At 35.2% G+C, this 15,166-nt stretch overlaps 2 protein-coding genes across 6 annotated transcripts; one reads left to right on the plus strand and one right to left on the minus strand.

Moving 5' to 3' along the window:
* The first annotated feature begins 5,656 nt into the window (after positions 1 to 5,656).
* Positions 5,657 to 8,752, plus strand: LOC307002789 (uncharacterized protein). 3 transcript variants are annotated; one of them, XM_079620711.1, is made up of 12 exons: positions 5,657 to 5,696; positions 5,873 to 5,957; positions 6,092 to 6,182; positions 6,607 to 6,695; positions 7,024 to 7,151; positions 7,355 to 7,406; positions 7,501 to 7,598; positions 7,692 to 7,828; positions 7,904 to 7,969; positions 8,078 to 8,124; positions 8,212 to 8,360; positions 8,436 to 8,752. In XM_079620711.1, exons 1-12 carry the CDS (start codon positions 5,681 to 5,683, stop codon positions 8,729 to 8,731), a joined length of 1,254 nt encoding a protein of 417 aa, XP_079476837.1. In that variant the 5' UTR covers positions 5,657 to 5,680; the 3' UTR covers positions 8,732 to 8,752. The 3 variants fall into 3 exon arrangements, with proteins under 3 accessions (XP_079476837.1, XP_079476836.1, XP_079476838.1); XM_079620710.1 differs by lacking the exon at positions 5,657 to 5,696 and having other exon boundaries at positions 5,742 to 5,957; XM_079620712.1 differs by lacking the exons at positions 5,657 to 5,696; positions 5,873 to 5,957 and having other exon boundaries at positions 6,119 to 6,329.
* A 783-nt stretch (positions 8,753 to 9,535) lies between these two features.
* LOC307002799 (uncharacterized protein) lies at positions 9,536 to 14,900 on the minus strand. Of its 3 annotated transcripts, none has more exons than XR_013798536.1 (12): positions 14,641 to 14,815; positions 14,428 to 14,514; positions 14,290 to 14,325; positions 13,800 to 13,873; positions 13,074 to 13,377; positions 12,952 to 12,987; positions 12,787 to 12,818; positions 12,559 to 12,673; positions 11,182 to 11,325; positions 10,850 to 11,037; positions 10,504 to 10,636; positions 9,536 to 9,662 (listed from the first exon to the last, which is right to left on the minus strand). XR_013798536.1 is itself a non-coding variant. In XM_079620721.1 (10 exons), the coding sequence occupies exons 1-10, from the start codon at positions 14,687 to 14,689 to the stop codon at positions 10,999 to 11,001; spliced, it is 927 nt and encodes a 308-aa protein (XP_079476847.1). In that variant the 5' UTR covers positions 14,690 to 14,900; the 3' UTR covers positions 10,864 to 10,998. The 3 variants fall into 3 exon arrangements, 1 of the variants encoding a protein (XP_079476847.1); XR_013798537.1 differs by having other exon boundaries at positions 13,800 to 13,897; XM_079620721.1 differs by lacking the exons at positions 9,536 to 9,662; positions 10,504 to 10,636 and having other exon boundaries at positions 10,864 to 11,024; positions 13,800 to 13,897; positions 14,641 to 14,900.
* Positions 14,901 to 15,166: the final 266 nt, after the last annotated feature.

Here is a 15,166-nt window from a genome sequence, read left to right on the forward strand (position 1 = left end):
CAGCACTCGTTTAGAGTTGTATTATGTATATATGAAAAAATTTATATAATAAAGTTGTGAGAAACTGAAGCATAAAAAAAATGAAGTGAAAATGAAATGAGTCCCCATGGACCTCTATTGGATATATGTGGTCATTGCACTTTCTTTCTTTAACTATAATTCCTAAAGTTTTTCCACAAACCTGCAGATGGCAGTATTCTATCCCTAACACATAGAGCAATGTCCAAAAACATTTTAGATTTAATTAAGATCATCATTTAAGTGATTTTTTCATTAAAAAATTATCTTTCATGACCAATTTATAGCGTAGTTTAGTAATTGTGCACTAAATAGGTAAAAAAAACAACTACCAAATATCCACAAGAACACAGCATAAATGTATATTGGAGAAGAAAAAAAAAATTATATATAGTTTGCCATGTAAAAAATATATATTTCCTTATGCAATCGTTCTGTAAAAGTTTGGGGTTAGAATTCATTTAATGTAGTAAAATTAATATTACAATTAACCCACCTGTTCGTCCCGTGAACACTCAGCGTTAGTTGTTTATTAATTCTAAGAAATATTAATTTCCGGGGAAGGGAAAGGTCTTTCTTACTGTACAGTACTACCAAGAGCCTGTAGTCAAAATCAAGATCGTTAAATATACTTTTTTTGCAAGCAGAGAATCAGAACCAAATACATATTGTGCACAAGTTTTATTAAAGCTGCAGTTTGTAGCTTTTCCTCTTTGTCGCCATCTCTGTTTGAAATCTGCAATTGCAATCTTCAGTACCTGTATTAAAACCCCACCAACCAGATCACAAGACTTTTGTGTGCCAGGTGCTTAGGGCCAAAACTAAAAAATTTCAGGCTCAGTGGTACCAATATGTGACCCGTCACGGAAAGTAAGGACACAAGTCGGCAGCACAACTTTTGAGCAAAATGAGAAAGAAGCGTTTTTTTTTTCAAAAATGGTGATTTTCGCTTATTATACACAGAATCTGTTAGTTGAGATCACGAAGAAGCCTCTCCATGTTTTAGATATCAATATTGTTATATTTAAAATACATACATTTTTAGGTTGAAATCGGCTTGTTTTGTGAGATTCTAGCTCGCAGTTGGGGCGTGTCATTGTCTGTGTGTATTTCCATACTGGATAAGCCGGCTTTTGTTTCTTTTGTTATTGCCCCCGCCCTCCAAGGGAACAGCGTGGTAGGACTGGGCGATATAATATCGATATAAAAAATATATTGATATATTTTTTAAATGGGACATGGAATTAGACCATATCGCATCGATATTGTTCAAAGTTGCGCTGTGATCCTTGCTGCAAGCAAGCTGCTGCATGCTTTTGTAGCAGTCTGCGTCTCAACAGCCCAGTGTACAACGCGACAAATACTCACATTAAATGTTTACGCAGAGGAACAGGACACTGCAGTTCTCAAAAGTTCATTATTTGCATGTGATTTAAAGCCTTGACGGTTAAACATGTCATTCGCTGCTGAAGCGCTGTTCTAATGCGCTTTTCTGCGCGCATGCACTAAAAGCCTGTCTAACAGCGCCTGGATACTGGACTAAGTTATCTTTCGAGTCTTTTTGAGCTAATACTGTCAAATACACTCAAGGTTTACATAAAGAAAGTTGGTTATGTCTAAATTGAGAGAAATCTGTGTGTCATTTTATGCGTACATATTAGACTGGTTGCTTTCAGGTCTTAAAGAGACAGTAGCCCCAATAGTAAACATGCAGCCGCTTGTCCTTAAAGGGATTGTTCACCCAAAAATAAACATTTTGTCATTCTTTACTCACTCTAATGTTGTTCCAAACCTGTATTTATTTATTTATTGTGCTGAACACAAAAGAAGATATTTGGAAGAATGTAATCGCCCATCTTTGGATAATGTATGCTAACACAGTTGTTTTTATTTTTTTAGGAATGTGTTTGCATCACACTCTCCTTCTCCAGCACAGCAGAGGGACACGCAGGTGTCGTTCAGTTCTCAATCGAGAATGATGGTAAGTGCACAGACGTAATATTTTACTGATGAAATGTAATTGTGTTTACAATATACATAATATACTCGTCATAATATACAAGTAGGGCCTACCTATTCTTGTGTGAAATTACAAAATCGGTTGTCTTTTTCTTAATCCATGGCCATAGTGACTGATAGCGATAATAATACAGTTTCTTTGATTGTGTTATCAACAGATGTGACAATGAACATGTCCAAGCACCGGTCCCGAAGAGAGCCGAGGCAAACAAGCAACAGGTCCAAGTCCACCCTGTCATGGAAAACCGAGACTGATGTTGACATGGTTGCACAGACTGCGTGATTCCTGCCCGGGAAACTGGACCGCAAGTGACCTCTGTTTACTCACATTCGCCCATGAGTCTGTTTGTAACAGTATACACTACCTTTCTTTCTTTTTTTTAAAGGATGTGTTAAGTTATATTGTTAGGAAAGATTTCTATTTTGAATAAATGCTTTTCTTTTTAATCAGTGAATCCTGAAAAAAATATCACAGGTTATAAAAAAATATTAAGCAGCACAACGGTTTCCAACATTGATAATACCTGATTATCAAATCATGATATTAGAATGATTTCTGAAGGATCATGTGACACTGAAGACTGGAGTAAGGATGCTGAAAATTCAGCTTTGATCAAAGAAATAAATTATATTTTAAAGTATATTAAAATATAAAATCATTATTTTAAATTGTAATAATATTTCACAATATTACTGTTGTTTCTGTATTTTTTATCAAATAAACGCAGCCATCTTCCAAAAATATTAAAAATATTAAAAATGGTAATGTGTCCAAACGTTTGACTGGTACTATATGTTTATATATGTACGGTAGCACTGTGGTCTTGTGAGGCACAACATTTAGTTCCTCCACATAGAGGAATTACAATAAAAACAGATTAAAAAACAAAACCTTTGAATGTCCTCTCATTGTCAGATTCTCCTCTCTGCCTCACAGCACCTTGATGGGGGCATTAGCCATGGATGGGGGGGTGTCTATTGTCTCCCCTCATTCATATTCATGGACATCAACACCCCTACGCATCAGACTATGTGAGCGGAGCGGAGCGGAAGGAATTTGCGCTCCACGCTCAAAGCATTTCATAATTACTCCGCTCAAGCTCCGCTCCGGGTGTACAATTTCCCGCTCCTCGCTCGCTCCCCACTCCGTCCTTAATATGTCTCGCTCCGTTTTCGCTCCACGGTAAATTTATATATTTTTTATTTTAAATAACACCAACTTCTGATCAGAAGATGCATGCATGTACTCACTGTAAAACAAATACGCAGTAGGCTACTAAGAGAAGAACATCCATGCTTTATTGGATTTTTGAACAGCCCCAAACCAATAAATTCCTTTAGCTCACTTTTAAACAAAGCAAAATAAAAAATAAATAAGAGTTGAATGAGGCTAAATTAAATAAATTATCAAACGAAAAACATTATATTAAATAAATTATCAAACGAAAAACATTACATTCAATTAAATAAATAAATCACAAACTAAAATATGAAGTTAAACAAATTGCCAAACGAAAAAATATAGATCTCTTTATGCCAATTTTTATATTAATTTTAAGAAATAGGCTACTATGAACAGATAAAATGCTGGCTGGTTGAACATATTTTTTATTAGCAAAGCTAGCTATATCTTCTCCAGTGCTGCGTTTACTTTCAGAAAAACTAGCTTTTGCAGAGTGGCAGGTGCCAAGCACATGCGATTTATTGCTGGACATCAGACCAGCAATAGAAAACACCCTTTCCATGCTGGCCGAACCACTGGGAATGCTAAATACGCGTTTTGCAATTTGTGAAAGTTGTGGCAGTAGGTAGGCTACATTAGAGTTGTCTTTCCAGAAGCGAAGGACGTGATCGGTGTTCAATCTGGGCATTCCAAGGTATTTTTTGATGTTGTAATTACCTCCCCGCACTCGCGTTCTCCTTTGTCATCAATACCTTTTAAAATACATTTATATTTTTTTCCCCCTTCTTCACGGTAATATTTCAAAAACTCCATCTTTCTGTCTTTCTTTACTGTGCTTAACAACTTATAAAATCGTCCATCATATAATGGAGTTGCACAGGCGAAAATCGCGAGGGGGTCGATAAAAATATCATTAAAAGCATGTGTAAAATGAATTTCATGATAATACTTTATTTAAATGTTTGTGAAAGTACTAGGAAAACAATACAAATGCAAACAAATGCAAAATATGATTATAAACATTTTGATTCCCCCTCCGTTGCCTCACAGTGGTATGGTCCTCCTGGCTCGTGATTCGTAATTGAGCGATAGTGGAGCGGTTTCGGAGCGAGAGAAAAGCAAGGCTCCGACATAAAAAAAAATCCGCTCCTCGCTCCTGGCAAAATCACGCAACTCCGCTCCTCGCTCCGCTCCCACTCCGCACCGCTCACATACTCTGCTACGCATAAAGCAGTACTGGCACAAAAACTGACTTGCAAAGTTTAAATCATTATATTGTTGTTTTGTGAAAGAGTGATCAGAATGATTTTCACATCATTTTGTAGTAAACATTCTAGCCTACAAGAATGGTAACTCAAAAGTCTTGTGCCAAACTATTCAGTATGAGTTATATGAGCTCATTGCAGTGACAAATTTTTTCCCAAAACGTACTAACCACGCATAATATTTTTTTTCTATAAAATGCAAACATGTAACTTCCATTTTGCTCACATATTATTGTAGCAGAGTTTGTGCTGCGATACAGCATAATTATGTGTTGGCCAAAGGTATGTTGTAAGTAGCTGAAATAAGCACAAATGTCAGGGCATGTCAAAACATCTCAAGGGCCCCAAAAATCCCTCAGACCCCAGGGGTACGGTGTACATTTTAGGACATCCTCATACCTCAGACATATAAAAGACAAGGCATCACGCCTCAGACTAAAAGGCTTCAGTCATTGGACAGAACGGCATCGAGCCTCAGACCGAAAGGCTTCAGGTCTCAGGAAAAACAACGTCAGGTGTCAGGTCTCGTACAATTAGGCATCAGACAAAACAGCCTCGGACAAAACAGCCTCAGACAAAACGGCCTCGGACAAAAAGGCATCAGACTAAAAGGCATCGGGCGAAACGGCATCAGACAAAACAGCCTCGGACAAAAAGGCATCAGACTAAAAGACATCGGGCGAAACGGCATCAGACAAAACAGCCTCGGACAAAAAGGCATCAGACTAAAAGGCATCGGGCGAAACGGCATCAGACAAAACAGTCTCGGACAAAAAGGCATCAGAATAAAAGGCATCGGGCGAAACGTCCTCAGGTGGAGTTTTGAGGTTCGCACTGCCCCGCCCCATGTGACGTCACATGTACGCGCGCGCGGTTCAGATCAGATAACAACAGCTGATGGAGGAGGTAAGCCGTCATGATATATTTATTTGCTTTAATCAAATGTTACACTAACTACGTTGTGTACAGAAGAGAACATGCATTTTGCGAATTTTATTTGCACGTTTAAAAAGTTATTTTGGCAAACTCATAGTGTTCACGATCGTGAAGTTAAAGCGTTATTTCGAGCTATTATACTTAAATCTCATTCTAATTTTTTATCTAACTGTATTAGTCTAACACTAACAGTTGTTAAATTAAATGCTTTTGCCTGGTTCTGTCTTAAACTATATTCGTGTGTTTCAGTGAATCAAGAATGGATACAGAGATAAGTATCCTGCATTTAACTTGGCTTGTGTGTCTATCTAAATATATGATGCTTTAATTGCTAAATGGTATATAGGCTACTATCATGTTCAGTTTGCTTAAATACAGAATGAATGTTGAAACTTACTTCAGAATGAAAGAAATACGTAGGCCTACGTAATGTGCCTTAACTTATTTGTAGATGAAATGATAAAGTTGCTTTTTGACAGTGGCTTCAAACAAAGAGAAATGTGCTCTTTTCTTGGTTCTTCTGGATACAAAATCAGGTAATCTTTAAGCTTAGTTCAGGTTAATCGTACTGCAGTGCTCAGTACTGCTTTCATAATACTGATGTTAAATATACAATATATCTCAATACAAATGAAAAATGTTTTAAAGCAATGTATTCTTTATCTTGCAGTGAAAGGCATCTAAGAAGATTACTTAAATCACTTGGTTTGAGACGGAGGAGTTTTGAAAGGCCCCAAAATGAAATTCGCCAAGCTGTTATGGTAATGTCTTAAAGCAGTGTTCCTCGTTTCCCTGATTTCAGTTCCAATCATTTTTACAAAGCACCTGCAGTCAGCTGCAACAAACTGTCTTACCCTCATTACCCTGGGGGACTACCGATGAAAATTAGCACTTTTGAGCTAACTCAGGTATATTTACATTGTTTTAATGTTCATTAATGTATGCTGTCCCCTTTCAAATAAAGAAAAATCTAAATCATTGATAGTATTATCAAGGGTTTTCTTAATCTAAGTGTGTTTTGAACTGGACAACTGGAATTTCTATGAAAACTCAAATAGCCTACCTTGGTTTGTTGATTCAGGTGCATATTAATTGTTGAAACTAACGTCTGCATGAAAAAGCCTCTCCCATAGCAGGATTGTCAACCTACATATAGTGGTAATGAACCAAATAATATTTATTTAGAGTGAGCTCAGGCACTGGTCACCTTGTCAAGGAATCCGAGCAATGCACAAACGGGTCCGTGATGTCAGAGGAATCCAGCCTTGCTACAGGTACGAATATAATAACCATACTTTTTTAGATGTGGTCAAGAGGGAGTTAAGTTTAATGCGTATTTGGTCCGGGGTAGGGCTCCGAGCTCGGCCCAAAACCAGAGTAGTCCCCCCTGTATGTAAGTGGTTAGGACTAGAAGTGTGGAGAAGGGGTGGTGATGCTGCTAAACTGTTAATGGATTGAGGTGGGACTGCTGAATCTATATATACACTTCTTATCAGTGATTGCTGAGTGCTCTTCACTCATGTTAATTATCTGAACGTGCTCCTCTCGAACTTTGTTAATAAAACATAATTGAATGTGTTACTTTCTCTGTTATTTATCTAGGAATGATGTGGCTCTAATAATGAGAGAACTTGATGGTAGTGGTCTTCTTAGTAGATGTCCTGGGAAAAAAAGAATTGAACGTAGGAACTACTTCAGCCGTGGACCAAATTACACTTGGCATATTGATGGTAAATATGATTAAATATTAAATAAATATTAATAAGCAGATATTAGTAAAGGCATAGTTAAGCCAAACTCTCTTCCCAATGTCATTTAAAATCCATATTTTAAAAGTAAAGTGAAGCATGAACTAATTATTCAAGTTTTCTGACTGATGTTTTGATTGAATTATAGATATTTATTGTGATACATATTTTATCATTTGTTATAGGAAATTACAAATTGAAATTCTTTGGAATCTGGGTACATCTTGGTATTGATGGGTACATTTAACAAAGTTCATTGCCTTGTACATTTTGCTTCTGAGGTGTAGTCTAATTTCTTAAATTTTGTATGTACTTGCAATTCTCTCAATAGATTTTCAAGGAAAATTATTTGGCTTAAGGCTGGCACCTCTAACCGACAGCAAACCTTCGTTGCAAGGTACTTCTTTGATGCCATTCAGGAACACAGTGGTACGTATATTTGATGTCTTAAAATAGTCATGATAGGAGAGAGCTTCTCATATTTGTTTACAATATTAAAATTATTACTTTAATTTACTATAGGTTGTCCACGATTCATAAGAGCAGACAGAGGAAAGAAAAATCTTCTCGTCGGACAGATGCAAGTGGCATTTCACTTCCGGGAGTCTAGTGATCAAGGACGAGACTCCTTCAGAGTGGGAAAATCAGTACATAATCAGGTATGTGAACATAAATGCGGATAAAATATATTTTTTGCAACAAGAATATTAGCATTTAATATTTTGTTTTATCAGCGAGCTGAATGCTTCAACAGTATGCTGAAGAAAACATGGATCAAAAAATGGCAGGTGACATTTGAGGTGAACTTTTAGTCTATGAACAGGAATTATGGGAAATGGTTATTGATGCTAATTAAATCATTTCTGTAATTAATTTACCTTTGATAATTTTTTTAAAACCATTTTTAGGCCATGATGCAGTCTGGCATGCTTGATTTGGACAATCCTGTACACATGTAAGTTAAAACTTGTTGTCAGCCCTCAAGTATCTGCTTATATTTTATTTAAAAAAAAAAAAAAAACATATGCTGCTTAACCTACAGAAATTGCCTGCAATACACACACCTTCCCCTTCTTGAGCAAGAGCTGAACCTAGAGCAAAGACTGTGGAACACTCATGACATTCGCAAGCAACGGAATGTTCCAGGTCCATTTGGGAAACCAGACCTTCTCTTTATTTCCCCACCCGAAGGTATGCATTTTATTAAATTAAAATGGTCAAGAAAAGCAGTAGCAACTTAAAAAAAGAATTTGTATCTACTTGCAGGATTTGCTGATATTCTCTGTAAAGTAGATGATGACCTCCTGCAGTATACAGAACAGCTTGTTTGTGGTGAAGATGAGCCTTTGTTGGTGGCAAACGAAGCATTCCGAACAATATCTGAGGCTATTCTTCATGATACAAACTTTCCATCATCACCTGACGGGTCTCTCGCAGCTTATCTCATGATGGTCGAGAAATTCACCACAGTCCTTGAAACAAGAGGCATTTCCATTCCATCCACATTTGCAGAAGCTAATGAAATATACCACCTACTGGCCAATGAGTATTGGAATTTGTAACTGCTTATCAAGCCAAATTCACATATAGATGCCAAATGAATACAAAAATGCAACAAGGATGCAAAACGCCTTTAATGATGTGAACATGAATTTCAAACAAATGCATGTTAAGTTAAAGCTTTAAAAGCTTTTTTTTGTTTTTTGACAGTGAGTTGATTTGAATCAAGTGAGTTGCATAACATTTGCTGTACTGTAAAGTGTAATGTAATGGTGTTTCACATAGAAACAATAACGATTAAACTGACAACATGAACCTAACATGGAATTTTGTGTTTTGTACATTCTCCTACACTCACTACCTAAAGTAATGAGTAAGTAAAGTATTTCAATTATTATAGGTGGTTCAAACCAACAGTGTTGGAGAGAGAAGGCTGTGGTTATAAATGTTAACATTTTAACAACAAACTGAAAAAGAAATGTTACATTGTCCATGTACAGTAACTGAGGAAGAGTCTAACCTATGTCAGGTTGTGACAAACCATTACATTTACCATTTGTAACCATAACGGCTCTTTAAATCTGGCCCCTCCACTGTTTTGATGGAAAGCACCACAGAGGAAGCTTCAGGTCTGGATGCTACATCATAGTGCAACATTGTATCAATAAACCTGTACTTTTCATGTAGATGTTGCAAGGCATGGGGTGGTACCTTTGTTGCCATTAGACTGCACAACTGTCTTTGGTTTTTTACTGTCCATGGCACTGATTTTGTGAAAATCTCCAGGTAAGTTGCTCCAAGAGACCAGATGTCTGAACCACTGGAAGCCTGTTCAAACTCGACCAGACATTCTGGGGCCATATAAAGAAAGGTTCCACCCATTGGCCCAATTCTTCCTCCAGTAATTCTGCTTCCTTGTCGCAGTACAACAGTGTCTCTGATGTTGGCAAGTCCCCAGTCTGTCAGTACAGCCTTTTTTGAGAACTGGTCGATCTGTTTAGAGCAACAAAATAGGTTTAAATGATTTTTTAAAATACATTATTTATTATATTACCAAAACATTGTCTGGCTTTATGTCTTGATGGATGACATTTTTGGAATGGATGTACTCAATGGCCATTGAGATGTCCAAGGCTACAAAATAATTGTCATCTCCTTCAAGCTAACAAAAAATAAAATACAAAATTGAAATGATAAACTTATGAAAGGGTTTTACATTTCAGAGAAGAGAGATATACATACAAAACAGCAAAACCTTCACAAAAAAAATTACCATAGACAATTTTGTTAAGGTTATGTTGTCTCCTTTGGTTTGATTTACATGTTATTGTTTTACAATTAAGAAAGTTGTTATTACGTGATCAGAACCAACAGGTAGATACGATGTAATGGGCTATGACAAAGTTATTTAGAAAAAAACATTTTAACAATTAACATGCCTATGCATAATAAAGATGACAAAATTACTAAATCTGCTAAATTTTGGCCTGGTTTAACAAACAGGGCTTAGATTAAGCCAGGATGAGACCTTAGGTCAATAAGGACATTAAAGTACCTTTTATAAATATGACTCAGATTTAAAGAAAATACTGGTCTAAATCTTGAGACAAAACAATGGCATTGACATATTTTAAGATCTGTCAGTGAAAATTACTTTCAGTTAAAATAAGCTTTGTCTGTGAAACCGGGGGTTTAATTATTTAAAGAAAATAAGGTAGAGTGCAGATATCCCTCCTTGTAATGCTTAGTTTTGATTTTACATTTGTTTAAAAAGTATTAGATAAGCATGCATCTTTTTCTCATGTTACATGAAAAATATTACTTTTTTTTTTACCTTAACACAAGAATTGTCATTGTGAAGTGCATCAGCCAGGGTTGGACCATGTATGTACTCATTGGCCAGCAGGAAGGCATTGTCCGTACGGGCTGCAGCCATGAGTCGAACAATATTGGGATGGCTCAGTCGCCTATAAAATACAATGAAGTGTAAGAGGCATTAAGTAAATTATCAAAACACTTATGCACAGCCAAACTGTTACAAAAATGAAAACAATCTAAGTAACACACAGTAAAAAAGAATTGTTGTTGTTCCAAACTGTTCCATTCTCCCCAACTGTTAATTATTATAGAAGATTTAAATTAAAAATAAATCTTTAATTAATGAAGAGAATTAATCTTACAGTGAGACGAGAATCTCATGCTGGATGTCTTGGTCTGGAAGTCCTGCTGTGCACATGATCTTTTTTATGGCAGCTGGGGTGCCCTGAAAATAACCTCTATACTTTTCCAAATGCACCTTCACCCAACAGGCTCTCTTCATTGTAATGGATTAAGGACTCATCCACATATGGCAGCCTTGGAACATATACTATATGTAATAAAGTTGAGATTGTAATTTTTTTTTTTAATTGATTGCATTTAACATTAGAGAATCTATCCACTATATATATATATATATATTTAAAAAAAAAATACTGCAAACATGTATGTGTTGGTTTGCAATATTACTTACATGACGGTAATATGGTGACAACATTGGACGACACATAACACACTTGATTTTGTGGACAACTGTCTTTATCTACAGATTCTATGCCTTCTTCCATGGGTTTCTCTGCAACAAGTTCTGGAGGTGTGTAGCCACTTGCACTTTGCTCTGAAAAATCAATCAGATCCCCTTAAAATGGAAATTCTGCAGTGATTAAGGCTACTCATACTTACTTATTTCCATTTAAAACACAAAAGGGAAAAAAGTAACAAAATGTATAACATTTTCTACACAAGGACAGTTAATTGTGCCCACAGATGTCAAGCTCCAGAAAGGACAAAAACTAGCAATTTAATATACATTTAATTTATGCAATATATATACCATATATTTATATATATAATATATATATACACTTAGTATTATGGGGTCAGTTGCACCAGCTGTGTAAAAAAAGCACTAGTTTTTTTAGCAATACTAACTTTTACTACTTTAATTTAAATTGTATTAGTTAATACTAAACTAAGTATTTTTGATTTTCACCATTACACTTGGTCGTTAAAAAGTAAGCCCACATATGAAGTAGAAAATGATGGAAGCTTTTGACATTAACATTTAAAATACAAAAGTAGACTGGCTGAATTAAACTGCTATTTTTTTCATCTCACAGACTGCAATCCTTTTCAAATATGATGATGTTGCCTTTTACATTACTTTATATTATCTAAATATGAGCTTGATAGTGGCAACAGTAACCAAAAATGCATGACATGCTAGTAACTGAAATGCATGATATTTCAACACTACTATACTGTTTAGAAATTTGTAGGTTAACGGACCTTAAAAAACAGTGAATGTAACTAAATTACATACATCATGAAGGAAATATATGTAATGTAATATAATAATGCACCGATTTTGATTATTCTGGCTAATCTTGACCTTTATTGGATTTGGAGCTCTGTTTAGTCAAAAAGCATATTGGCATTATGGATTAATTTTGTGTTGTTAGCAAATAAGGACATTTGAATCTGCTAAATCTGGAAAATAACTACTGATTGAGATTCTGTTCCACACTAATACCTATCACATGGCTTTGGAAGACTTGAAATCTAATGTACAACACGCAAGGAATACTTTTGGTCTTTTCCAGACAGCATTTGCTACAATAAGCTTTAATTTACATCAAATTTTAATTTGGGGTAAACTACCCCTTTACGGATTTATCAGCACTAGTGGATCTCACTGCATCTGATTCTGAATTTGGATCTATTATTAGTTGAGGATGTTTCTCTCACTGCATCCGAGAAAGGAATGAATGAAGAAAGGAATAAAGTAAAGAATGAATAAAGAAAAGAAGGAATGAATGAATGAATGAATGAATTCATTATCTTTATGAACCTGGAACTGAATCAGTGCCTTCTGATCTCCCAGCACATTGACCTGAACCTAAGCAACTCACTACACTGTGGTCTGTAGGTCTTCCTAAAAATCTGGATCTCTTTGGTTGTAAATCCTACAAACAAACAACCATTAAGATCGATCAATCTTATCTAAACATCCAAATATTCAACAGTAATATTTCAGTAAAACTTTATTTACAAAAATAAATGAGTAAACTGAAGTTACCAAAGATGAGTCCACTTCACTTTCATCATTTCCTTGGAAAAGAAGGGAGCAATACATAAATAAATGGAACACGTACTGTACTAAACATTATAATCAATGAACAACTATTATGTATTACAAAACATACATGGTATGTAAAATGTCATTAAAACTTATGGTACATACCTGATATTGAGCTGGTTTCGTCGAGGCAAATTAAATCTGTAGATACAACATGCAATTGTTATTGTATTAAGACAAGAGCAAGTTTATAACACACATGACATATAATTTCAACATTATGATACCCGTTTCTCTACATCCAATGTAAATTGTTCGCTTCCAGAGGTTTGGGATCTCTGCCACGGATCCAAATTCCTGGTTGAACTGTTCCTTCGTCCACCTTGTCCCATCTGCCTGACAGAGGGTAAACACACTCCCCTCTCTCTCTTTGTCTGACCAAAAGGCTTCCCGGCCAAGTTTTAGGAGTTCATCATACCCCTCAGTGCCTGTGACAATCATCCGTGATGGGGCCTCTTCAAGGATGATTTTTTGATATCTGCCTGGTCTTTTCGCAGTTCTCGGTCTCCACTCCATGGGAGTCATTTTTACCTTGTAACACAAGATAAATAATAGATTGGTCTCTAAGTGATGACATACCTTTAATTTTCCCACAAACATGCTATATAAAATCACAATAGTACAACTGCATAGTAAAATTTGTCAAGACAAACTTTGATGCAGGCTTAAAGAGAATTTAAAGAGTTTAAATTAGTTGTGACAGAGTTAAGTTTTGAATAGTTTTAAAAGCTAGAATTTTGGATGTATGGATAGACCAGAGTTTGGTGCTTAATTCTAGCTTGAAAGGGCTAGTTAGAGGCAGACATTTTAATCTCAGAAGAAGAAGAATAAATTAAAAAAGCGTTTCAGTAATTTGGCTTTTTCAAACCAATTTAATAATAATTAAATGCTTAACTAGTAGCGTACTAGTAAGTTGGCTTTCTAAAGCCGACTTAATAATTGCAGCAACTAACCTTTAAAAGGGGTTTTCCTTTCTGACGGAGGGGAAACTGGCATTTCTTAGCCTGTGGTTTCATTGACTGTTTTGCTTTGGTAAAAATATGTGCTGCATCTGTATTACAGACATAAGATTACCATTAAACTATCCCTTTGAAATGAAAGAATTGGCAACCAACCAAGCAAACAAAACAACTCTTTTATAATGACAGTTGAATTTACTTTCCTTGGCACCCTTGGTAAATATGAGCAAACCAGGTCATGGGAAAATGTGTTTATCATCTTGGTCTTTTATTCAAAGCATTCACAAAATATGTAACCCTTAATCATATTAAAAAAAAAAAAAAAATCTGACATAATTATTTCTTACTCAAATATATTTGTGTCCGTTCTTTTGTGTAACAAAAAGGCATGCCATGACCTCTTTAAAGGTTAAAGACTAGGTCCATTTTGATCATATTTACCAAAGGTAACAATATTTCTGTAGGATGCTATACATTTTCTTACCCATGAATGCCTTCTGATTTTTTACTTTGCTTGTCTCTAGAATAGTAAAGAGAAAAACAAAATATATAACCTAGAAGAACATTAATTATACAAATAAATATAAGTATTTTAAATATGTAAAGATAAAGAACAGGATACCCAATGTTCCTTCTCTTGCAGTATGTTCCTCTACTCCACTTAATAAATGCTTGACTCTGGCATCAAAGCCTTTTTGAGTAAGCTCATCTACAAATTAGGCAGAAGAGAATACAATGTGTATAATTTTCCATTATATGCACACGTAATGATAAAATATATGTAATATAATTACAATATTATTCAATATTACAAAAAAATATATACATTACATACCATTATCCAGTTGTTGTCTTAAACTGTCATAAGCCTTCACTTTATCCATATTTCTGTTCTGAAAAAGTTGTTACAACGTTAGCATATGTGGAAATAGCTGATATAGTGATATTCACTGAGCGGACTGACGTTTGGGGTGAGGGGAGATGGTACTCTCAATGATCTTTCATATGCAATTACATTTGAAAACTTGTATTTTCTATAATAATATAAAATAATTACTTATTTCCATCAGTCACCATACCTCATTTCCAGCCTTATTAGCATACTAGCCTACTACTTATCAATCAAAACTAACTTTAGCTGGAAAATAACATTATTCAAGAACCACTATAAAGCCAAAACCATCTGTTACCTTAAATTATACGTTTATCTCTGTAAAGCAGCTTAGAAACAATCTACATTGTTAAAAGCGCTATATAAATGAAGAAGACTTGCTTTTGATAAGTCTAACGCTATTGATTTGTTTAAAAAATGTTTAAAGGGATAGTTCACTTTAAAATTAAATTTTGATATGTTTTAGCTT

Source organism: Phoxinus phoxinus (assembly GCF_949152265.1).
Source record: "Phoxinus phoxinus genome assembly, chromosome: 8".
Lineage (NCBI taxonomy): Eukaryota > Metazoa > Chordata > Actinopteri > Cypriniformes > Leuciscidae > Phoxinus > Phoxinus phoxinus.

Coding starts and splice junctions, on each gene's coding strand:
- LOC307002789 (XM_079620710.1), top strand. CDS start 5,851: ATGTGCCTTAACTTATTTGTAGATGAAATGATAAAGTTGCTTTTTGAC. Junction 7,829..7,903: donor GAAAATCAGTACATAATCAG/GTATGTGAACAT, acceptor TTGTTTTATCAG/CGAGCTGAATGCTTCAACAG. Junction 8,125..8,211: donor TTGGACAATCCTGTACACAT/GTAAGTTAAAAC, acceptor CTTAACCTACAG/AAATTGCCTGCAATACACAC.
- LOC307002799 (XM_079620721.1), bottom strand. CDS start 14,689: ATGGATAAAGTGAAGGCTTATGACAGTTTAAGACAACAACTGGATAAT. Junction 14,326..14,427: donor TGCAAGAGAAGGAACATTGG/GTATCCTGTTCT, acceptor TTACTATTCTAG/AGACAAGCAAAGTAAAAAAT. Junction 11,025..11,181: donor TGTCACCATATTACCGTCAT/GTAAGTAATATT, acceptor ATATGTTCCAAG/GCTGCCATATGTGGATGAGT.